Below are 24,620 nucleotides of genomic sequence, written 5' to 3' on the forward strand. Positions count from 1 at the left end.
TTGAGGACTCCAAGTACAATTACGGCTTTGCCAATCTATATTCACAGTTTACATATTTATCTTGAGAGTTCTGTCAGTTTTTGCTTCATATACGCATTTAGGACTGATACCCTTTTCCCCTCATACTTTTTGGTTCATTCATCATTCAACCACTCACATTTTGTTTTTCACTATGTAAAATGAGAAGATTTAATTCTAACGCATCTTTAAATTCTAACATTTTAAAAGTCTTCAAAGGAGCTAGCATTTTGGTACAGAAGGTTACTAGTATCCCATATTGGAGTGAGGATCAAGTCCTGGCTGCTCTGCTTCTGATCCAGCTCCAGGCTTAATGTGCCTGAGAAGGCAGGGGAAGATGGCCCACCCTTGTTGCATACACAGGAGACCCTGCTGGAGTTCCTGGCTCCAGACTTCGGCCTGGCCTAGCCCAGGCCAGGCCATTGGAGCCACTTTGGGGAGTGAACCAGTGGATGGAAGATTCATCCCTTTCTCTCTCTGTCGCTCTGCCTTTCATGTAAATAAATCTAAAAAAAAATTATTCAAAATACTGCCCAAATCATTTATATTACCTTGAAATAGAACTAGTCAAATTAGTCCTAAAATAAAAATATTTAACCCCTTTGAACAATCAACCTACTAGAATGTAAAGAAAATACTTCCATTTCCAATTCTACATTGATATTTAATTTGTAAAATTTACCATAAAATTAATGTCTCTTTCTAATTCCTACCTATCTTTGATGCAAACAGATAAGTATTAAAAAGAAAGTATTTATTAAATAGGAAGATTCTTTGCTATTTTAATAATCTCAGTTTTTCCTTTTTACCAATTCTTATTTCTTTAGCACAAGGCCTTATTTTTAGTGCTGTCTTAAGTCTCAACAAGGTACTTAGCCAGAATTCTCTGCAAAGATTCCATTGGATAAAGGGATTTGCATTTTGTAATATTTTCCCTGGGCTTCTTCCACTTGTCTTTTATAACCCACATTGTTACTGATTCCTTAAAAGCTATTCCAACCTAAGTTTTTTTGCTAAACTGCTATCTAATGATTAATATTTCATGATACTCACCAAGTATTTTTCTCTAAGGAATATTATCAGTTCAAAGTTTATATGACAAATGAAACACTTAATTTTTTAAACTTTAATTTATCCAACTTTTCCCCTGGAGAGAAGAAAAAAATGTGTGTTTCTGAACCTGCATCAGAAATGTTTTCCTGAATTTGTCTCCAGCCTAACAATGCACTGTCTTTCTGTTTCTACTCCATTATGAATTCCCAGTACTACTTTAGTGCTTGAGAAAGCTTAACTTCTTCCCTAGTAAACACTATTCCTGTTTGATAATCCAATCTGGGAAAACAGTTCATTATAAGTCTGCCTTCCAGATCTCAATCTGAGTGGCTGCTATTTTAGACTTTCAACAACAAAACAATCCAGTTGGGAAATGGGCTGGGGTAACTGCATCCCTTATTGTTGCTAGTTCAAGTCCTGGTTGCTCCATTTCCAATCCAGCTCCCTGCTAATGTGAATGGGAAACCTGCAGAGGATGGCCCAAGTCCTTGGGCCCCTGCACCCACATTGAGAACCAGAATAAGCTCCTGGCTCCTTGCTTCAGATCAGCTCAGCTCTGGCCACTGCGGCCATTTGGGGAATAAACCAGCAGATGGACCTCTCTCTGTCTCTCTTTCCCTCTGTCTCTAACTCATTCTTTTTTTTTAACTTTTATTTAATAAATATAAATTTCCAAAGTACAACTTTTGGATTACAACGGCTTTCCCCCCCATAACCTCCCTCCCCACTACAACCATCCCATCTCCCATTCCCTCTCCCATCCCATTCTTCATCAAGATTCATTTTCAATTATTTTTATATACAGAAGATCATCTTAGTATATACTAAGTGAAGATTTCAACAGACTGCACCCACACATACACACAAAGTATACAGTACTGTTTGAGTAGTAGTTTTACCATTAATTCACATAGTACAACGCATTAAGGACACTACATGGGGAGTAGTTGCACAGTGACTCCCATTGTTGATTAAACAATTGACACTCTTGTTTATGATGTCAGTAATCACCCGAGGCTCTTGTCATGAGCTGCGAAGGCTATGGAAGCCTCTTGAGTTCACAAACTCCAATCTTATTCTAACTCACTTTTTGATTCTTTCAAATAAATAAAATAAATCTTAAAAAAATCCGTCAATTTCCACATATTAATAAAAAAAGAAATAGGCTAAGGATATGAATAGGCATTTTTCAAAGGATAAAATACAAACAGCTAATAGACACATGAAAAGTTGTTCAGGATCACTATCCATCAGAGAAATTCAAATAAAATTCACAGTGAGGTTTTTTTCCTCACCCCAGTTAGAATGACTATCATCTAAAAATCAAAAAACAACAAATGCTGGTGATGATGTGGAGAAAAAGATACCCTAACACATTGTCGATGGGAATGTAAACCAGTACAACCATTAGAAAGGACAATGTGGAGATTTCTCAGAAATTTGATAATAGATCTACCGTAGGATCTAGCCATCTCACTACTGGGAATTTACCCAAAGGAAATGAAATCAGCCTATGAAAGAATTATCTGTATTTCCATTTTTATAGCAGCTCAATTCACAATAGCTAAGATGTGGAAACAACCCAGATGTCCATCAACTGATGACTGGATAAAGAAAATTTGGTATATATATTGGATGGAGTACTAACAAGCCAAAACAAAGAATGAAATCTTGTCTTTTGCAATAACATGGATGCAACTGGAGACCTTATGCTTAGTGAAATAAGCCATTCCCCAAAAGACAAATATCATGTTTTCTATGATTTATGGTAATTTTATATAGAGAGTTCAAGAAAATGTATGGAGAGAATGATCCTGCGGGGGAAACAGGACACACAGCAGACTCATAGAATGGCAGCACTCCTGCCTCAGAATCAACCCTTGGGACACTTGGATCTGGCTAAATGGTCCATGAGAGTCTCACAGGCATGGAAAGCCATGACACAGTGGCAAAAAACAATCTAAATGAAAGATCCTGGTGAACAAGACCCCAGCAGAAGGAACAGGCCATCAAGGAGAGAGGCGCCTTTCTCTGAAGGGAGGAAGGAACCTCCACTGTGATACGGCCTTGACTAAACAAGTTCAGAGTCGGTGAACTCAAGGGGCTTTCATAGCCTAGACAGCTCATAGCAAGAGTCTCGGGCGATTGCTGACGTCATAAATAAGAGTGCCAATTGTTAATCAACAACGGGAGTCACTGGGTACATGCTCCCCACGTAGGAACTCTGTCCTTAATGTGTTCTACTATGAAACTTAAAAACAACACTACTAGTTGAACAATACCCTATACCTTGTGTGGTTGTGTGAGTGCAGCCTGTTGAAATCCTTGCTTAGTGTATACTAAGTTGATCTTCAGTATATGAAGGTGATTGAAAATGAAACTCGATGAAGGGCGAGATGGGAGAGGGAGTGGGAGAGGGGAGGGCCACGGGAGGGAGGGAGGTTGTGGGGGGGAAGCCACAACAATACAAAAATGGCACTTTGTAAATTCACATTTATTAAATAAAAAAATAACTATATAACAAACAAAGAAAAAAGAAAAATAAAAAAAGAACTTAATACTTTATCCTTTTAGTATTTTTTATGTTCTACTTAAAACTATTGGTTGAACTCTGTAATTAATACACAATTACTCTTAGGTGTTTAATTAATGCTATAACTAGTACTCAAATAGTATTTTACACTTTGTGTTTCTGTGTGGGTGCAAACTGTTGAAATCTTTACTTAATATATGCTAAATTGATCTTCTGTATATAAAGATAATTGAAAATTAATCTTGATGTGAATGGAAGGGGAGAGGGGAGTGTTGTGGGTGGGAGGGAAGTTATGGGGGGGGAAGCTATTGTAATCCATAAGCCATACTTTGGAAATTTATGTTCATTAAATAAAATAAAATATAAATATATATATAAAAGAAAATGTATGTATATGAGTGAAAGTGACATCCTGATATGTGATTATGCTTGTAGCCCTCGTCTATACCCCTGAGGAACAGTGATGTTGCTACTTACTACTTGTTGAATTCTTTATTTAGTGGAGGATTAAGCTTGTGATTATAAAGTAAATGAAGTATGTCACTGTAAACGTTGAAAGAGAAATAATGAAGGCAGGGAGGTGTAGAAGGGAGGGAGGGAGGGAGAGTGAGAAGTATCCTTATGTTCTTAAAACTGTATAATGAAATATTTGAAATCTATTCCAAATAAATAAATAGAAAAAAAAGAAAAGAGGAATTTAACACACATAGTGTCTGCCCTTACATGTAACACCATTGGATAAAAATGCATTTCACAAACTTCAGCCACTATCTGTAGTTATACTACTATTTTTTCAGCTTTATGTAAAAATTAACCTTGCAGGGAGCCAAGTTGGCAGATATGTAAGAATATTTGGCAGGGCCAGTGCTGTGGCATGGCAGGTAAAGCCACCACCTGTGGTGCCGGCACCCCATATGGATGCTAGTTGGAGTCCAGGCTGCTCCACTTCTGATCCAGTTCCCTGCTAATAAGTAAACCAGTGAATGGAAGGTATCTCTCTCTCTGTCTCTCCCTCTCTCTGTAACTCTGAAACACATAAATAAATCTTTAAAAAAAATCATGTATCTGGCGACTACCTTCACGCTAACTATGTCATCCTTAAGTGAGATATACAAGCCAGCTGAGAGGCTATAGTATGTCATCCTGTTATAATTTAAGAAAAGTCACATGTGAAAAAGGAAGAAGGAAAGAGTTGCTTGTCATCCCTCCCCTCAAGAAGCATGGCATGGAGGGACTCTTCCATGGGAGACAGAGGGTGAATTGAATTTCCAGCGCCAGGCTTACTGCAAAAAACTTCCCTAGCGCCGAGTCCACTGGCCTCTGCCTCCAGGCTCTTACCCACGGAGGTGACTATTTGGAGATTCCACTGCCAGGCAGTCTCTGCCACCCCTCTTCCAATCACTGTCAGAAAGCCAAACTCCGGCCTTGCCGAGGGGCCTGGAGAGGAAGCTTCGGACCCAGCCTTTTGGTTCCAACCCCAAAGGCCTCCACCACCTTGCTGTGCTCACACACCGAGTCTCCAACAAGCACCAGAAACTTCCAGGGAACCATGACCTCATCTAAAGAGCAAAATAAGGTGCCAGAAACCAGACATCTAGGAATTGAAATTTCCATACGCTTGGATGAAGATTTCAAAATAGCTTTTTTATGGAAATAACAAAATTCAAGAGAAAACAGAGAAACAGAGATGGAAATAATTAAATAAAATCCAGCAGATTCTTCAACTGAGAAATACAGTAAGTGAAATTAAAATGACAATGGAAAGCATCAATAGCAGAATACATCAAACAGAATGTAAAAATCAGTGAGCTCAAAGACAGGCTATTTGAAAATTTACAATTGGAGGAGAAAAAGAAAAAAGAATTAAGACAAATGAAGAAAGCTAATAGGAAATATGGAATAGTATGAAAAGAACAAGTAATATATTTTTAAAGGTTATTTATTTAAAAAGGTTGAGTCATAGAGAGACAGAGGCAAAGAGAAAGAGAGAAAGATATCTTCCATTTGCTAGTTCAGTCCCCAAATGAGCAGAGCTAGGCCAATCCAAAGCCAGAAGCCAGGAGCTTCCTCTGGGTCTCCCATGCATGTCCAAGCTGAACCAGTGCCCACATGGAATGCCGGCACCACACGCGGCAGCTTCACCCACCACGCCACAGTACCAGCCCCAGTAATTGAGATTTAAGAGGGACTTGAGGGCCAGCACCGTGGCTCACTAGGCTAATCCTCCGCCTGCGGTGCCAGCACCCCAGGTTCTAGTCCTGGTTGGGGCGCTGGATTCTGTCCTGGTTGCTCCTCTTCCTGTCCAGCTCTCTGCTGTGGCCCAGGAGTGCAGTGGAGGATGGCCCAAGTGCTTGGGCCCTGAACCCGCATGGGAGACCAGGAGAAGCACATGGCTCCTGGCTTCGGATCAGCGCAATGTGCTGGCTGCAGCGGCCACTGGGGGGTGAACCAACAGCAAAAGGAAGACCTTTCTCTCTGTCTCTCTCTCTCACTGTCCACTCTGCCTGTCCAAAAAAAAAAAAAAAAAATAGAGACTTGAGGATGTTAAAGATGTAGAAAGCATATTCAAAGAGTTAGTGACAGAAAATTTCACACACCTAGACAATGAGATGACTACCCCTGGACAGAAGAGTCAACGTCACCACTCAGACTCAACCAGACCATATCTACCCCTACGTATATAATAGTCAAAATCTCTAAGGTTAAAAATGGAGAGAGAATTCTCAAAGCCCCAAGAGAAAAGAAGCAAATCACACATGAAGGGGTCCAATCTGCCAGAATGCAGACTTCTCAACAGAAACCCAACAGGCTAAGAGGGAATGAAATGAGACATTTACAGAAATGAAAGGAAAAAAAAAATTGCAAGCCAAGGATACTGCACCTAGCAAAGCTATACTTCAGATATAAGGGAGACATAAAGAGAATCCAAGAACATCCATCTCTCTCACTATCCACAAAAATCAGCTCAAAATGGATTCAAGACCTATGTGTGAGATCTTAAACATTGAGATTATTAGAAAACCTGGGGAAAATACATTAGGACATTGGCACAGGCAAGGATTTCTGGATCAGGTAAAAATAAAATAAAATTTAAAAATCAAAAGAATTAAAATTCAAAAAATAGACAAATAGGATTTCAATAAACAAAAGTGTTTTTTCACAGCAAAGGAAACAATCAACAGGGTGAGGAGTCATCCTACAGAATGGGATAAAATATTTGCAAGCTATGTATCTGAAAAGGGATTAATATCCAGAATATATAAGGAACTCAAACAACTAAAGAGCAAAATAATAAATCAAAATATTTAAAAATGGGAAGTAGATCTAAACAGACATTTCTAAAAAAGAAGCCATACAGATAGCCAACAGCTACATGAAAAAATGTTCAACATCATTAATCATCAGGAAAAGGCAAATCAAAACCACAATGAGCTATCATCTCATTCCAGTTAGATTTGCTATTATTAAAAAGAGAAAGATACAGATGTTGGTGAGGATGTAAAGAAAAGGGAATCTTTGTGCACTGTGGATAGGAACGTAAAATAGTATAGCCATTGAGGGAAAAAAGCAGGGAGGTTCCTCAAAAACTAAAAATAGGAGGACTACTGTGGGATCAACCTATCCCATTCCTGGATATATATCCAAGAGAAATGAAAACAATTTTTCAAAGAGACATGTACACTATCATGTTTACTGAAGCACTGTTCACAACAACCAAGAAATGTAAACAACCTGCCCATCAGCTGACACATGGATAATGACAATGTGGTATGTGTATACACAATGAAACACTACTAAGCCATAAAAAAATGGATGAAATCTTGTCAGCGGCAACATGGCTGGACTGGAGGCCATTATGTTAAGTGAAGTAAGTCATGCACAGAAACACAAATTACCCCATGATTTTGCTCCTATGTGGAGTCTAAAAACGAGCTGATCTCACCTAAACTTAAAATATAATGGTGCTTCCCACAGGCTGGAGACAGACAGGTGAGGAAAGGTTGATTGACAGGTACCAGGTTATGGTTAGATATGAGAAAGAAGCTCTGGGATTTTCCTGCACAGTAGGTGAAGACAGATAATGTTAATTGACTGTACATTGCTCTATTACAACTATAATATATAAAATTTTTGTAATGTTTTCACTATAAAGAAATGGTAAATGCTTGAAAGCATGAATATATTTACTCTGGATATTATACAGTTTATACATCTCATGAAACATCACATAGCAACCTATAAATATGCATAATTTTTGTCATTTTTTAGACAAAAAATTAACCCCACATTTTAAAATCTCTATATACAGAGCTAGGGTTGTAGCAGAGTGGATTAACCTTCTGCTTGCCATGCCAGCATCCCATATCGGCAGGGTCAAGTCCTGTTTGCTATGCTTCCAACTCAGCCTTCTGTCAACGCGCCTGGGAAACCACTGTCTGACTGCCCAAGTACTTGGATCCCTGCAACCTAAATGAGACTTGGATTTAGTGCCTAGCTCCTGGCGTTGACCTGACCTAGCTCAGGCTGTTAGGGGCATTCAGGAAGTGAACTGGAGGATGGAATATCTCTCTATCGGTCTATACTCTCTATATTTTAAGTAAATAGAAAAATCTTCAAAATAAATAAATAAATCTCTATATGGCATGGGCTTAAAGAATAGCAAATTTGTTGGAATGACAGAAAGCTCAAAGTTGTATTTGCATAGCAGTTCACATATGATTTCATATCAAACCACAGGCAAAGGTGGCTATCAATGATATAATTAGGGTCTTGTAGGGTTAAAGTGCCCTCATATTCTCCCATGGTTGCCATTACGGTTAGCAAGCAATGTTTGTAAAATTACATGAATAATACACTAGTTAGGATTTTATAATCATTAAAATGAAAATGTTTGCATATCACCTACAGTCTTGAGTAGTACCATAGAGTGTTTTAGGTGCTACTGTTGTCAATTTAAGACAGAATTAAGTGACAAGGGAGAAAAAGTTTCAGATGGTAATTGCCATGAGCTAGCTACAAGCAAATCACAGAGGGATTCAACGAGGGAGGAATGACTTCCAAGAGAAAATATGTATTTTTATCACACATGTGCTCACACTGAACAAATATGACAAAGGGCTTTGGCAGTCTCTATCTTCATAAACTCTATTGAAAGCCATCATCAACACCTCCTCACCTACTTCATCTCATTCTGTAAAACATCTGCTTCTTTAAAAATAAGTTGCATACTAACTCTTTAAGTAGAAGCTAAAACTCATTTTTCTGTTGGGGGAAAGAGGGTGGGAAAAAAAAAACTGTCTTCTGTGAATTGAGTAAAAAAATTCCAATGATAATTAAAACCATATAGTTTGTATGAATAAAGGTAACCAACAGGGATTTCTTTGGACAAAACCACACTTCTCCATGAATTCAAATTAGCAATGCTTTGTTACTGGCTGACTTTTGGACATTCTGTTCTATTTGAAACAGCTGGGACAGAAGACTGTATGTCCTACAGAAACCCAATTAGGCTTGATGAGCGAGAGGCCATGAAATGCTTCTGTTGTCCACAGAGACAGTGAAAATGTGTTATATTCAGTTTTGAGTTGAACTCCAAATGCAAACTTTTAGATCAGGCATTGTCCAATTAATTTGGCTAGTTTTAGTACAATATTATATTATGCTCTCAGAATTGTGGGCACTGGTCCTATTCAAAATTTTGACACGTTTCTAGAAATCTGATCATTTTGTCCTGGTGACTGGTACAGGAATGAATAGCAGGAGAGCGGCTCTAGCCTTGGATCGAAAGAGAACCTGACTTGCCCACTTCCTGCTCACCCTTTCCTCCAGCAGCAGTGTGGTCATGCTAGATGTTTCACTGCTTTCTGACTACAGCAGCAACATGAGAGAAGCCAGTTGCCAACATGGTTCTGCTTTCCAAGTCATTTGTCTGTCAACAGTCCTACAGAGTTCTACAACTGAAACTTTATAAAGACCCCCTTCCAGACTGAGCTGTGGATAAGCCACTTCTGTGTACCTTGTCATCACAAACTTCCTTTCAAAAGGCCCTTGAGCATTTTTCTCTCCTCTGACCCTCCACTGTGGTTTACTGAGGCCACCTTTTTCACATTTATCCCTTTCTCCTTTGCACTACATTTGTTTGTGTGAAGGCTTGAAATTGTTAAGGGTTGCCAATGGGTTTCTATTGTTATGCCATTCTTCTGAACTCCTAGAACAGTGTCTCAAATATTAAATGGAAACCTAATAAATATTTGTCAAATGCTGCATTTAGAAAAAAAAACAAATATGAATATACTCTAATTAGGACAAAAGCTCCAAAAATGCTAATTGTGTGAGTACCTTGGACCTAGAAAGTACAATAGCTGGCAATCAAAAAATATTAAATGAAGGCGCAAGTACTATGACTTCCCAAAGAGCTTGCTCAGTATTTATTTGACTGGTGAATGAAGAGGAAATATCTCACGTAATGTATAAAAGAAGAAAGAAAAAATTGCTATTTTTTCCTCAGTCAGGGGATGGCAAAATTTTTTCTATGGTGGGCTACAAGTGAACATTTTAGGCTTTGTGAGCCATATGGTTTCTGTTACAAACTTTTCAACTCTTCTTGGATGCAAAAAGAGCCATAGACAATGTACGAATAAATGAGTGTGGTTGCATTCCAATACAAGTTTATTACAGAAACATCTGCAGGCAAAATTTGGCCCGTGGGCAGTTTGCTGACCTCTGCTCTAGCACACATGTTCAAACATTATCTATTAGAACTAAGATGACCAAGTAACTAGTCCCTCCATAAAGACCATGTTTTCTACATCCTCCACCTCAACCCCTATCGCTAGTTCCGACAGGTAGTGCATTGTTCTGCAATATGGTGGCTGCACAGTGTATGCTTGTTGAACTAAACTGCATCCTACACTGATTTCCTAGAACTGCATTTTCAGTCAAACCTATGAACTCAAGGCCCGGTAGTATGCTTTATCCTTGAACTCTGTCTTAGCAAAATGTGAGGGAATCCAGTAGCTGCTGAAGTAATGACTTCTGGAACTGATACGGTAAGTGGGGTCCTGCTCTCTTTATTTGAAGCATTTTCTTCAGGAAGTTTGTGATTAAACAGAGGTAGCTCTTTTGATTATCCTCAAAGTCAAGAAATGATTAACACAACTTTCTCACAATCTAAGCTCATGCTTCTTTAGAAATTACCCCCTCTATTTCTTTTCATAAAACTCATTTTCATAAAAACGCTAATCAAATGACCATTGACGTCTACAGTGGGCAAAAATGTATTCTCATATTTTCTTTCCAATGATTACAAAAAGTGCCATATTCTCATGAGTTTTGTGTTAGATAACTTCCATTTTTGAGGCTAGGTATCTGATATATATAGTGATAGTCTATATATTCATTGCTGAGATGGATCAATGTTTTTAAATGGTTAACAGCAATAATGTAGAGCTATGGCACAATAGAATGTGCTCTGGGGGCCTATTCTATTCTTGCAATCCTGTTTGAAAATTTTCAAACTTATTTCTCATTTTGCCAAGTATTGGACTGTCTTATGAACCAGGCCTGATTTCCACTTCAGCTGCAAGTGTAATTTTAAACAGAACTCCAATGAGATTACTTGCAGAACATGTTAAACATTCATAGCTTTGCCATATGCAGTTATGGAAATTGCGTTGATTTATAGCAATTTGGGTGCCACTAGATAGTACTGATTCACCTGACACCAAATCTAACCATACTGGGAAATAAAAGTAATGTTTTAAATGTTTCATTTGCATCAAGACCTCTGTTGAACTAACAGGCATGTTGTATGGTTATGTATTTTTCAGAAAATGGAGTTTTACATATTAAAAATATAGTCCCACATTTGGTGACTTCTAGAAAATGTATTCAAGGTTTAAATTCATTATGCAATAGCAAAATGTTCAAGGACATAGATTACTAAGGGCAGGGAGATTTAGGTTTTAATACTGATTCTACCATTTAATTACTCTATGACCTTGCTTTCTTCAACGGTAGAAAAGGAAAAATAAATGATGCCACCCTGATGGGATTTCTGTGAGAATTAAATATGATAATGCATATAAGGCATGCAACATCTACAAAATAGCAACATGTGTACCTTGTTCTAATATCTGCCCAATAATTAGAAGTATCATTAGCTCACATTGCCTAACTCTTGTATTTCTTTTTAAGCAGAAATGTTTTGAGTATATGAGACCTGATAGGAATTTTGGAAGATGATTTAGGGAACTTAAAAAATTGCAGTTGGAGACAACAAAGTCATGACAATAATACCAATCTATATAGGTGAAAAGGAACAAAGTCACAAGATGCCCCCTTCACAGTAAGGTATCAATAAAGTGGCATAGTATGCTAATTTTTGCTTTGGATGGAAGAAGCATAGCACTCATTTTCAGCATGCTAAGGAGGACTTATGGAAATGAGCACTGTCTTCACATCCATTGAGCATTCTATCCAATTAAATTCAGAGGAGGGAAGAAGCTTCTTAGAAATAATTATATTTGGCTATAATAAGTGAATATATGCAATGTGATGAATATTCATACATACAAAAGTTTGTAGGAATGTAAAAAAGCTAGAGATCTTTAGCTTTTGTTTTTTAATTGCCTTTAAGTGCATGCTAAAGTATAGATGGATTCTCTAGGTCAGTAGTCTCAATGTGGGGCAATTTTGCCCTCCAGGGGACATCTGGCAATGTCTAGGGACATTTCTGAATGTCACAACTAGAGAAGAAGGATACTACTGGCATCCAGAGAGTGTACTCCAGAGATGCTATTTAACACCCTACAATGATGAATAAGAAAGCCTCTACAATAAAGAATCATCTGGCTCCAAATACTGTAATGCTGAATTTGACAAACTCTGCTCTAGGCTAAGAACTATGCAAGGCCAAATGGATTTACCCTGAAAGAACACTGGGCAGGCCCTAAGACATTATATGCTTTAGGTCAGTATGACCAATCTTCCCACTTTTGTGTTAAATCCATGTTAATGAACAATAAGTTGAAGTATAAAAATAAATAAATAAATAATAAAGACTGAACAGAATATGGAGACTTTAGTTTACAATGCAGTATACATACTTGACTTATTGGGAAAATACAGTGTGGAAGTGTCTGGACTTACACATTGAAGAGGGCAAGCGTCTACATTAAGACTTTGACCATCCAAATGATCAGGGGTTTCTGGCTCTGGATTTCTTAAGCAGCATCAGTTCCCACACATGAACAATACATTGAGCAACAGTGGCATGGGCCTAATTAAGGCAGCGTTCCCAAGCAAAAAGTACCAAGTATAGTCTTTGGAGTTTTATTTTCTATTCCCAAGGAATTGAAAATCTACTCCACCTATCAAGGAAAATATTTTCTTCCACAAGTGGCCTTACACAAACACTGAAGGAGCTAACTAAGATGTTACAGATTTAAATGTGGATAACGCTCAAACACTAAAAATGTATATAAAGGATTTTACCTTGAAGCTTTTGATTCTGTACTTGGTGTCATCTTGGCGCTGCTGAAGAGAATGTCGGGGAGACATGGATTTAGAGAATCTTCCATCAATTCTCTCAGATGAACTGCAGGAATCCTAGAAAAAACAATAAAGGGTCTAAACTGGCACAAAAGAAATTAGTGCTTGAAACCAGAGTAAGAAAGTATCAACATGTAGAGAATAAGTAATTACAGGCACTTAGAGAAATAAATGAGGGAAAAACTGGCCCCCAAAGAAAGAGAAGAAAATGGTCAATGTGGATGCTACCATAGAAACGAAATAAGTGAGGGCAAGCATTGTAGTGTAGCGGGTAAAGCCAAAGGAAGTGACACCAGCATCCAGTATGGGCACCTGTTAGAGTCCTAGATGCTTCACTTCCGATTCAGCTCCCTGCTAATGCACCTGGGAGAGCAGCGGAAGACGGTCCAAGTGTTTGGGCCCCTGCACCCACGTAGGAGACCCAGAAAAGCTCCTGGCTCCTGCCTTCAGCCTGGCCCAGTCTTGGTTGTTGTAGCCACTTGGGGAGTGAACCAGTAGATGGAAGACTCTTTCTGTCTTTCTAACTCTGCCTTTCAAATAAATAACATAAATCTTAAACAGGTGCCACATTGGTTTTATTTGGATTTTTCTCACAACTGGTACCCAAAGCAATGAGGAATGAATGATACCAATTACCTGGAAGAAAAACATGATTTGAGTTGTCCAAAGATGGTCATTAATGATGCCAGGTACTTCTGGATGTTCTATACTTGGCATTAAAATATTCTCTTAGTTAATAAAGGGAGGGGCTTTAAAATTAAGTTCCTTAATTATGCTCAAACAATATTCTATTATGGAAAATTTTTAAACTTAAGGGTAAATCATTTACCTTTGTAATCACAGAAAGATTCAGGTAAAAGAGAAATTATGGAAAGGAAGATGCCCAGGGCTATCCTTTTTATTTTCCTTTTTGTTTTTTGGGTGAGGAAGGAATCCAGCATAGTTTCTATACCCAATTATTGAGATAATTCTTTTTTGAGTTAGGGAGAAAATAGGAAAAAATGAGGGTAACTAATTTTGGTATGTAAGAAAAGTCATATATGGCTTTAGTATTTTTTATACTCCCAAGGAACCTTAAACTTTCCAAATGTCCAAGTTTGAAGGAGTACTGGAATTCCATACTTGTCATTTTTATTTAAAAATGGACAAAACTCCTAAAGTCCAGGCAAGTTGCAAACAATTTGTCTAGAAGCAGGCAATCTGTGGCAGAGTGGGTTGTAACCCAGTGGCATTACCTTTCCACTGTATCAAATATTTAATGTTGAAATGTGGGATTATAAAGTGCAACCACTTTCAAAATGAGGTAAAAAACGGAGGGAGGGAGAGGTAAAGGGACGAGGTGGTAGAGACAGGTGATAGAGGAGGTGAGAGACGTTTGAGCACGTTAAACATGTAAACAGTCAAGCCTATTTATGTAAGGTAAGGTTTGCACCAAGAGTCATCAATAAGAGTATTATTACTGGGGCCGGCGCTGTGGCACAGCAGGTTAACGCTCTAGCCTGAAGGGCCGGCATCCCATATGGGCACCGGTTCTAGTCCTGGATGCACCTCTTCTGATCCAGCTCTCTGCTATGGCCTGGGATAGCAGTGGAAGATGGCCCAAGTCCTTGGGCCCCTGCACCTGCATGGGCGACCCGGAGGAAGCTCCTGGCTCCTGGCTTCGGATTGGCACAGCTCCAGCTGTTGCGGCCGTCTGGGGAGTGAACTAGTGGATGGAAGACCTCTTTCTCTGTCTCTACCTCTTTGTAACTCTTTCAAATAAATAAAATAAATCTTTAAAAAAAAAGAAATATTAGAAATATTAGAATATTAGAAATATTAGAAATATGCATGTGAAATGTGCAATATATTTTTACATATGTATTAGTGATGTCAGTCACTGTGAACAGGAAACATGGAGATAACAGTGTTCAAGTTCTCATTTCATGGAAGAGAAGCTAGCCATGGGGACACTTAGAGCAGCCCTGGCTGTTGCAGGTATCTGGGGAATGAACCAGTAGATGAACAATCTCTCTCTCTGCTTCTTGAATAAAATATCCTAAAAATTAGAAATTACATACACTGTATATTATACAAGTATATGCATCTACAGGCATCCTGGATTAGACCTTGTCTGGCAGAAGTAGATGGCAGGCTTATTTGCTTTACGTAACTCTTCTATAAGCATCTCTAAAATGGTTAGCATGTAAATCTAAATATACAATTAATTTGGCTTGATAATAAAATGTTTTGTGATTAGAGCTCAAGCAACAAATGGGATGTGATACGAAATCTAAAACTATGTAAATCTAAATACATGTGTTATAATATAGGGATAATCTGCTAAGCATCCTATCTCTAAAACAAACAGTACTGCAGCAATTTCTAAAAAAGGTAACACATAAATTAAAATGGCTAATCAAAAAAGCTAATTCTTAGGTTTTTATAAATTATTGTTAAAGATTTAGGGGAACAAAAGAGTTTCTAATAGCAGGAAAAGTATTTTTTCTAATCTGCACTAACAGAAAACAAGTTTTGCTATTTTCAATCCTGACCTCACAACTGTTAATAAACTCTGATGAGATGAAGTGTTAAAAGCCCCCAGTGTTTTTTGATCCTTCTTGCCTCCCTACAATTTTCTTTGCACATCAGGAAGATGTCAAGTTTTCTCACTCAGACAAAAATACTAAAACAGACAAGCCAACTTTTTCTCACTCTGAAGTCTTTGAAATCTTCTAGGAGGCTCAGTTTCTCAGGCACAGACTCCAGATGGTTCAAGGCCACTCGGGTACTCTGGAAAAAAAAAGATACCAAATATTATAAAAAATAATTAATGCTCTCAGAATGCAAATATGAAATGAAGATATACCTCTGGTATAAGTATTTCAAACTGTACACTTAAGAGAATCAAATAACAGATATATAGTTACATGTTTTCTCTTTAAATCAAAAGAATCGCTTGCTTTCAAAAAGTATATGAGATATATTTGCAAGATTGACTCAACTATAACGATTCTTCTGGGATAACTGCTTTCATCTGACATGTATTAAACTTCCTATGGAGCACTTGCATATCAATATTAGTTTACGAACCTGCTTCAACAAACATCAGAAATAAACTATAATAGATGAATCTGCAGTTACTTACTACAGTTTATTAGACATTCCCAAATGCTGCCATTAAAAAGAAGAGCCCTATTTAAAACAAAACAAAACAAAACAAAACAAAACAAAACAAAACAAAAACTTACTTATTTGAAATTCAGAGAGAGAGAGAGAGAGAGAGAGAGAGAGATCCTCCATCCACTGGTTCACTTTACAGATGGCTACAATGGCCAGGGCTGAGCAAGGCCAAAGCCAGGAGCCAGAAACTTTATACCCATCACCCACATGGGTGGCACAGGCCCAAGCACTTGGGCCATGTTCCACTGCTTTTGCCAAGTTATTGGCATGAAGCTGGAGAGCTGTATTGGAAGTGGAGCAACTGGGACTTGAACTGGCTCCCATATGGGACACTGGCATCGCAGATGGAGGCCTTAACCACTATGCCACATTTGCCAGCCTGAAAAGAGTTCTAAACAATTATCTTAAACAGGAAATGGGAAGTGGTTTGCTGAAGACTTGGGAAGAAATACCCAAAATTAAAACAGGGACATAAGACCCTGCTGATTATGAATCAATAACTTATTATATGCAGTCTTTGATTAGCTTGTCACTATTATACTTACCCATACAAACATTGAAAAGGAATGATTTAGAAATTATTTCAAACCCAATGTGAAACAAGAGATTAATTGAGAGAATAATTTGAGACCAGAGACTGTGTACTATGAATTCATGGAAACAGTGGAATTAAAAGATAAGTCTCGCATGTGTGTCACTAACAGACTCAGACAAGTAAGAAGTCTGTGTGCTTCCTCTGTCAACCTAGCCTCATCATGAGGATGTAAGAGGCCATATACTCAGGGAGGCATAATTGCTGGACAGAGGAGAGCCACACACCATATTGATGTCATGCAAATGGGACAAGAGATTCTATTCTGTCAAGCTGCAAGACTTCAGGTTTAATAGCCAATGGATAGCATTGCATTAATTATCTATTCTGAGAATTAAATAAATTGTAGGCTGAGCAGGAGGTCAACAGGGGAAGGCTATAAATTATGAGACTATAGGATTTTTTTTTTAATCAGAAGGCATTCAGTTTTTCCCATTTCACCATCCTATTGGAATTTCCTATCTCCAAAAGAGGGGCTGCTCTCTGATTGGCATTTACACTCCACAGCTTCACAAACACAGTATCTCCAGAACATCTATGTCACGTTTCTCACAGGGTTTGGGTTTGGGGAGGTACAGGGATTGTGGGGAGCAACTCGGACTAGACTAAGTTACTGGAATTAAGACTTATTCTATGCATCTGCTCTCCCACAATATGGCGCTGAGAAGGGAGGAAACAGCTTCTACACAGCTGCCTCCAGTTCAACCAATAAACAGCAGGACCTGCTCCTGATTGGAGGAGAGCAGCGTACTCGGCGTGTGGGTAGCAGAGTTGGGATTGGTGGAAGAGGACTATAAAGGAGGAGAGAGACAACATGCACCAGGAACATCTATCTGAAGGAACACCTGTGCAGCCCCCGAGAGAGCCGGCCGGCGGTGTGCCGCTCCCCTGCGGAAGTGGGGAAAGTGGCAGGGGGAACCGCCCTTCCACGGAGGTGGAAGGGATGGTAGCCAACCCGGGAAGAACCAGCAGCAAACCCGGGGAGGGCCGAGCAGACAAAAGAACAGCGCAGGGTCCTGTGTCGTTCCTCCACGAAGACGAAGACGGGGAGCGACATAATGGGTTTAGTGTCGTTCCCCCACGAAGAGGGGGAGCGACATAATGGTGCCGTGACTCGGATAGCAAACCTAGGCAGGGTTTAGTGTCGTTCCTCCACGAAGAGGGGGAGCGACAAGGGATGAAGACTGACAGATCAGCTTGTGACCAGTACCACCTCATCTTTCTGTAGTAACTACTCCAATCACTCCACTCGAAAGCCAGAATTCTGCAAGGTGAATGATATTTGCTTTCCACCATTACCCACTTGGTAGGAATTTGGGTGTGACCTATTCTGTTCAGTCATTTCATAATATTTCATTGTTTTGCAACTTGAGGTAATAGATGTCTTCTAGTTTTGTCATGTTTAAATCAGTATTTTTATTTCTTAATACCCTTAATTTTGTTATATGATCACCGAGAGAAAGGTAGAAACATCTCACTTACTTATTTGAAATGTTCTTTGTATCTATCTATCTATCTATCTGAAATGGAGGGAGGAAATTAGGGAAGGGGAGAGGAGAGAAAGCTCTTCCACCCACTGTTTCACTCCCCAAATGACTGTATCAGCCAGGGCCGGCCTAGGCTGAAGTCAGGAGCCCAGAACTCCACCTGAGTCTACCACGTGGGTGGCAGGGACCCCAACTGAGTCATCATCTGCTGCTTCCCAGGATACACTCTGGCAGGATGCTGGATCAGAAAGGGAGGCGGACTGGAACTCAGGGACTCCAACATGGGATGTGGGAATTCCAGTCTGTGGTTTAACTGCCGTGCCAAACAATATGCACAGATGCCACCAGTTTAAAATCAAAGTTGTGTCTGTTGTTTCTTCAAGTCCATAAAGTCTTCTTTTTCAAAGTCCATTTAAAGGATTTAGTACTTTCCCCTCTTCTGCTTAACATTTTTTTTAATTCTGCGGCAGGTAATCTTTTAACCTTCCATGTACCTTAAATGTCTTCATTTAATTTTTTCATATATAGCAAAGATTCATCAAAATGACACATTTCTTAATATAGGCCACAATATGTAGTCTTAGAAGAGAGCAAGTAGTTTTACCCACCACACATACTATATTAATTCAAATAATAAAATTCCAGATTTTCTCAAGGATTATATTGATTCTTGAACAATAAAACACCAATCAATGTTCTGATGATTTTAAAGAACAATTTTATACATTAATAAAATTCTCTTCATAAACACTGATACTGACTTGTAATATTAAAAATTCTATTTTCTTTTTATCCCATAATTTTCTCATTCAGAATGGATTTTCTAATGAGAACTGAATATATTAAGTTCATTTGGTTCTCAAAATTCAACAAGTGATCTCTTCCTACTATAAAATGTAGCATGTTATACAAATATGTCAATGAAAATTGTCACATAATCAGGTGACCACATGACACCATGTTATTTCTTGCATGTGATCACATACCTGTTTACTCTATTTTTATAGATATTTAGATGGCTACATTTTTGTGAGTGAACCTTGAAATCCTCCTTGCTTCCTTCTTTCTTGACTACAGTTACACTGACACCTTCTCCCTCCGTGTCTGCATTCACTGCTCTATATACTTTCTGCATCATTTACTTCAGTTGTGGCTTACTTTACATTCAGTTTATGTGTTGCTTCCAAATATCTTTCACAGCATTAGGAATACTTTCTGGCCCATATGCCTCACCTTCAGCTCTGTCTTCTAGTCAATTAACTGCAAATGTATACCTTTATATATCATAGCAAGGCCCACAAGACATAGATGCATACATCTTGTTCTCCAGGAGTTTTTAATTAACTGGGGAAAAAACATACATATGTAAAATATTTAAGAACTACATAAAGAAAAAAATTGATTTAAGGAAACTGCATGTAAGAATGCTGAGATTTCCAGGTTATGAGTAAAAACTAAAGTATAAAATCAGTAAGACAGTGAGTTCAGGCCTGCAGGCATTCTCAGGTCTCATGATATGATTTCAAGATTAAGTAATATTTTGGGGAGTACCTTTATCTTCTGGTCTCTGTCTGGGTGAGTGTGAGTTTGCTTAAAACTACTACTTTGGCATACAGTCTTAAGAGTAAGCAGAATAACACTGCAATCTTGTTATTTTTTTTTTCCAAACATGACATTGGCTGTTTACAGTCTGCCACATTACTCATCATTTCAAGTTCACACTTCCCCAAAACTAAGAATTCTATAGATTTAGCAGACAAATAGTCTAAAATAAGGGACTTGTTGACTTTCAAAAATGCCATGAGGATCCATATCATAACAGCTCCTAGGGGAGAATGCCAGTGAATTAAGCATAATGGAAATTAAGTTGTTTAATTTTTTTTTCTGTCTTACACATCTAATGTTTAAATCACCCAGTCCCAACTGTTCAAATTCAGGGAGAAAAATTTTAAGTTAATTTCAATAATGGCACCAGCAAATGACAGGGTGTTTAATTTGTTCGTAATTTTCCTAATCATATTTTTTAGGATACAAAAGGGTTTGTTTTTCTTACAAAAATGTTATGAGACACTAAATTTCATATCAAATGTGAAAACAAAGAAAAAGTCACAATTAAGTCTGCATTTCACAAAGAACCAATGCACTGTGTATATTTGGTTTACTGCAGAAGCTTAATGAGGTGGGACTTCCACTGGTCTAGAAGCAGAAGCAAAGCAAATAGTCAGTTAATCCTAACTCTGTTTAGCAGCATAAAAAAAGACTGAAACATTAAAATGGAATTCAATTTTGAATACATTTCTTAATCCTCACATCACCGTAGGTGGTAGATACTATTATTATCACCATTATATAGATGAGGCAATCGAGAACCAGAGAGTGTGAATAACTTCCTCAAAACACGTGGTGGCAAAACTGGGATGCATACCCAAGCAGTCTGACTGCAGAAGAGGCAGTGTCCTTATTACAAAAAATATTTTCATGGCAAATCATCAGCTAAAATGGAGCACCTAGCAACCAGAAACTGTAATTGTGAGTGCTTTATAGAAGTTCCTAATCCCTTTCTAATTATCAACTCTCAGCAGTTAGATTTTGAAGATATGTGCTTGGTGAGTTTATTTCTGGGAGACAAGTTATAAGACGCAACCACGAAGAATTTCCTATTGACTGAATGAAGACAAAGGCAGAGTTACCATGTTCTAATAAACTCACTGATTCTTAACCTCTTTATTACAAATCCCGAGGGAAGAGTTTGTTGTTTGATGCATTTTTTTTTTTCCAGATTTAAATCAAGACCAAGTGATAAGGCAACAGTGAAATTAAAAAATTCTGTCTGTAAGGGTCTGCGGTATTTACACCTACAGAGCTGCTCGGATACCTGTTGACAAGGGCAGAGAGGAAGCTGCCAGTTTTCCCTTTCCAAAATTCCAACAGACACCACACTCTTACAGAGTTGAGTAGTTTGTACTCATCCACTGTACATTTTTTCCTTAGTCACTCCCTTGTTTCAGACGACAGGGAAGCTGAATAACAATATAGTATGACATTGTGAGTAGCACTAATTAGTAATTAAAGGGGGGTGCACTGCGATCTTTAGATTCTTATCTCCCGCAGAGAAAATTTAAGGAACAGCTTTCATCAAAGGCTTCTTTTAGGACTTGTATTTCTTTTTATAAGAATGCTCACATGCTATTCTTATTAACACATAGCAATCGTCATTTTTGTATAGTGCTATGGAAATCACATGTTTTGGTGTTTAGACAATAAATATAGGAGATGCCATCAATGTTTTAAAAATGTGTGTATATGTGTTTGGCACCGCACACATGTTAAACAAACCAGGTTATGAAGCGGTTTATTTGGGCTTGAAAATGCAATTCTGTTTCACTTGGAAAAAGATCCACTGTCAAACTTCCCTGACAAATGCCTGAAAAGTGGTGAAAGGTCCTGGGTAAACACGTTTCAGGGAGAGGAAGGGTGAGATCATAACAAGGACAGACTGTATGCCTTTTTACTGGTCATACCTTGATCCAGCACAGCTGTTTTGGCTTCAAAAGGCCCTATTTTCATCCAGACGGTGTAAGGCACTCACTGGAACCAAACCCAACAGTAGCAAGAATAGGCCTACAAAGTCACATTGTGGAGGCATACCTTGAAAGAGTCCCTGTGCTTAAAGGTGTGCGGACTTGGAAGAACTGAAAAATCTTCAGCAGTTCTTAGACTGTACTGTAAAACAGATCTAAAGAGCAGACAGCTGGGGCCGGGGCTGTGGTGTAGCGGGTAAAGCCTCCACCTGCAGTGCCAGCATCCCATATGGGCACTGGTTTGAGACCTGGCTGCTCCACTTTCAATCCAGCTCTCTGCTATGGCCTGGGAAAGCAGTGAAGATGGCCCAAGTGCTTGGCCCCCTGCACCCACATGGGAGACCCGGAAGAAGCTCCCGGCTTCTGGCTTTGGATGGGTGCAGCTCTGGCTGTTGTGGCCAACTGGGGAGTGAATCAGCAGATGGAAGACCTCTGCCTTTCTGCAACTCTGCATTTCAAATAAATAGATAAATCTTTAAAAAAGAAAAAAAAAAGAGTGGACAGTCACTTAGAAACACTTACATGTATCTTCAGAATAGAGAGTACACATGGTTTATTGAGCTGAAATGCTAGTTAGCGTGGCACCAGGACATCAGTGTCTGCATTAAAGCTAAAATCTAGAAGGATGTTCCCTAACAAATTATATTTGCATTCATGTAATAATATGCTACTCAAAATCCTTTCTTGAAAACATTAAAAATTTCAGAGTATGTTGCATTTCTTCATTGGGAAACCTGACTGCAGTAGGCTTTCAAGGTATTTTATAGCACAGAATTGCAGTAATTTTTAAGAGAAGACTTTTTTGAAACACAGAATCTGTCACTTCAGATTATTACTTTCTTAAAAATATACAAATCAAATTATAAGTTACAGTCAACTTGTTATCTATTATTAGCTTAAAGAGATAGAGTATTATTCGCCAGGTGAGTGATTTGAGGAATTTTTTGATTCAGTACGAAACCATCAAGAATGAATTCAATAAGAAAGGAAGACAGACAATAAAGAAACATATCTCTTCCTTTGAGTTTTTTGAAATTATTTCCTTAAATATTGTTCTTACCACTCCTTGACACAGAGGAAAAATAACAAAGCCAAATATGGATTAGGTTGGAGTTCTCAATATGTGCTGAACAAGAAATTAGGCGTTTTTTAATGGTTTATAAAGAAGCCATGACAGCCAAAACCTAACTAAAATCACTGTTTCTTTTTTCTTTTTTTGACAGGAAGAGTTAGACAGTCACAATGAGAGACAGAGACAGAGAGAAAGGTCTTCCTTCCATTGGTTCACCCCCCAAATGGCCGCTATGGCCAGCATGCTGCGCCGATCCAAAGCCAGCAGCCAGGTGCTTCCTCCTGGTCTCCCATGCGGGTGCAGGGCCCAAGGACTTGGGCCATCCTCCACTGCCTTCCCGGGCCACAGCAGAGAGCTGGACTGGAAGAGGAGCAACCGGGACAGAACCGGTGCCCCAACCGGGACTAGAACCCGGAGTACCGGCGCCGCAGGCGAAGGATTAGCCTAGTGAGCCGCGGTGCCGGCCCACTATTTTTCTTAAAATTCAAAATTAGAAGAAACCAAAAGCAAAAGAAACTGAGGAACATTTGAAAAAAAAAAAATTAAATGGGATCACGTGATAATAATGACCAAACATTACAAGCAAGGGCTTCCTGGAAGAAGCCCTATTCAACTTCTGTGAAGCTGTCAGATGCTTCTAGATACACAAGTCCCAAACATGTGCTCTCAACTGTGTGAAAAACACTGGTCAGGTAGAAGGTAGGCTGACCTGGAGATCAGTATCACTGGTTTGTGGGTAGTCACAGTTCCAGGAATGTTACTTGCTTGTATTTTGTGGTTTTGCAAATATCACTTTGCCCTGCCTTTCAAAGCTTCAGTCTTTTATTTTCAAAATACAAAAGATAAATAATGATGGTCTTTATTATCCTATGCCCACAGGGTAGCTGTTATTATCAAGTAAGAGAGTGAATGTGAAAGTGCACAGAAAATTGTCAACTATTTTCCAAATAGAAGACTTTTTTTAACGCTGCAACTGTGAGGTACTATAAATTCTGGTAACTCTCAAATAGAGAGGAGGTCAGTGACAATCTAATATTATATAGCTAAAAAAAAAAAAGTCAACAGAGTACAAAGCAGAAACAAGTCAAATTTAATTAAAACCATATCCAATCTTTAGAAGTACATTTACTATTCTACCAACACCATTTGAAGCATAAAGGATAGAAGTCTAATGACACAAACATTACTTGCGTACCCACTGTGGCCCTGAGTGGGAGAATGTTCCCTTCATTCTCCTTACCTGACTAACATTCCACTCTCCTTCCCAACATTATCAAGCATACAGAAAAATCTCAAAATATTTACAGAGATCACCCATATTCCTGCATCCAGGCATATCATTAATTCTAGCTGATTATTTGTATATTTTTAAATGAGAAATTTAATATGACATGCACAAATTTTAAGGGAAACACTTAATTTTTGTAGCATGGCTTAGTCATCACTTCCTCAGGGAAAGTTCCCCTGCATTCTCAGATTCTGTCAAACAAACCCTCCATAGTCTCATGAGCCTTACTTTGGTAACACACATCTGAGGGTAAGACTATTTCTGTGACGGAGGAATGTTTGT

The 24,620-nt window shown here is 38.6% G+C and overlaps 1 protein-coding gene and 1 long non-coding RNA gene across 22 annotated transcripts in view; one reads left to right on the forward strand and one right to left on the reverse strand.

The window, feature by feature from the left end:
• Window positions 1-24,620, forward strand: part of LOC138847228 (uncharacterized) — a 90,498-nt gene that overhangs the window by 38,333 nt on the left and 27,545 nt on the right. The window lies entirely within an intron of this gene.
• The window catches only part of CEP128 (centrosomal protein 128), a 475,965-nt gene that overhangs the window by 12,982 nt on the left and 438,363 nt on the right, over window positions 1-24,620 (reverse strand). For all 20 annotated transcript variants that reach the window (XM_070065330.1, XM_070065327.1, XM_070065329.1 and 17 more), the window contains 2 exons: window positions 15,851-15,928; window positions 13,100-13,213 (listed from right to left, as the gene is read on the reverse strand). In XM_070065330.1, the coding sequence (XP_069921431.1) occupies window positions 13,100-13,213; window positions 15,851-15,928 (192 nt within the window). The remainder of the gene's footprint in view (window positions 1-13,099; window positions 13,214-15,850; window positions 15,929-24,620) is intronic.

Source organism: Oryctolagus cuniculus, chromosome 20 (genome assembly GCF_964237555.1).
Source record: "Oryctolagus cuniculus chromosome 20, mOryCun1.1, whole genome shotgun sequence".
Lineage (NCBI taxonomy): Eukaryota > Metazoa > Chordata > Mammalia > Lagomorpha > Leporidae > Oryctolagus > Oryctolagus cuniculus.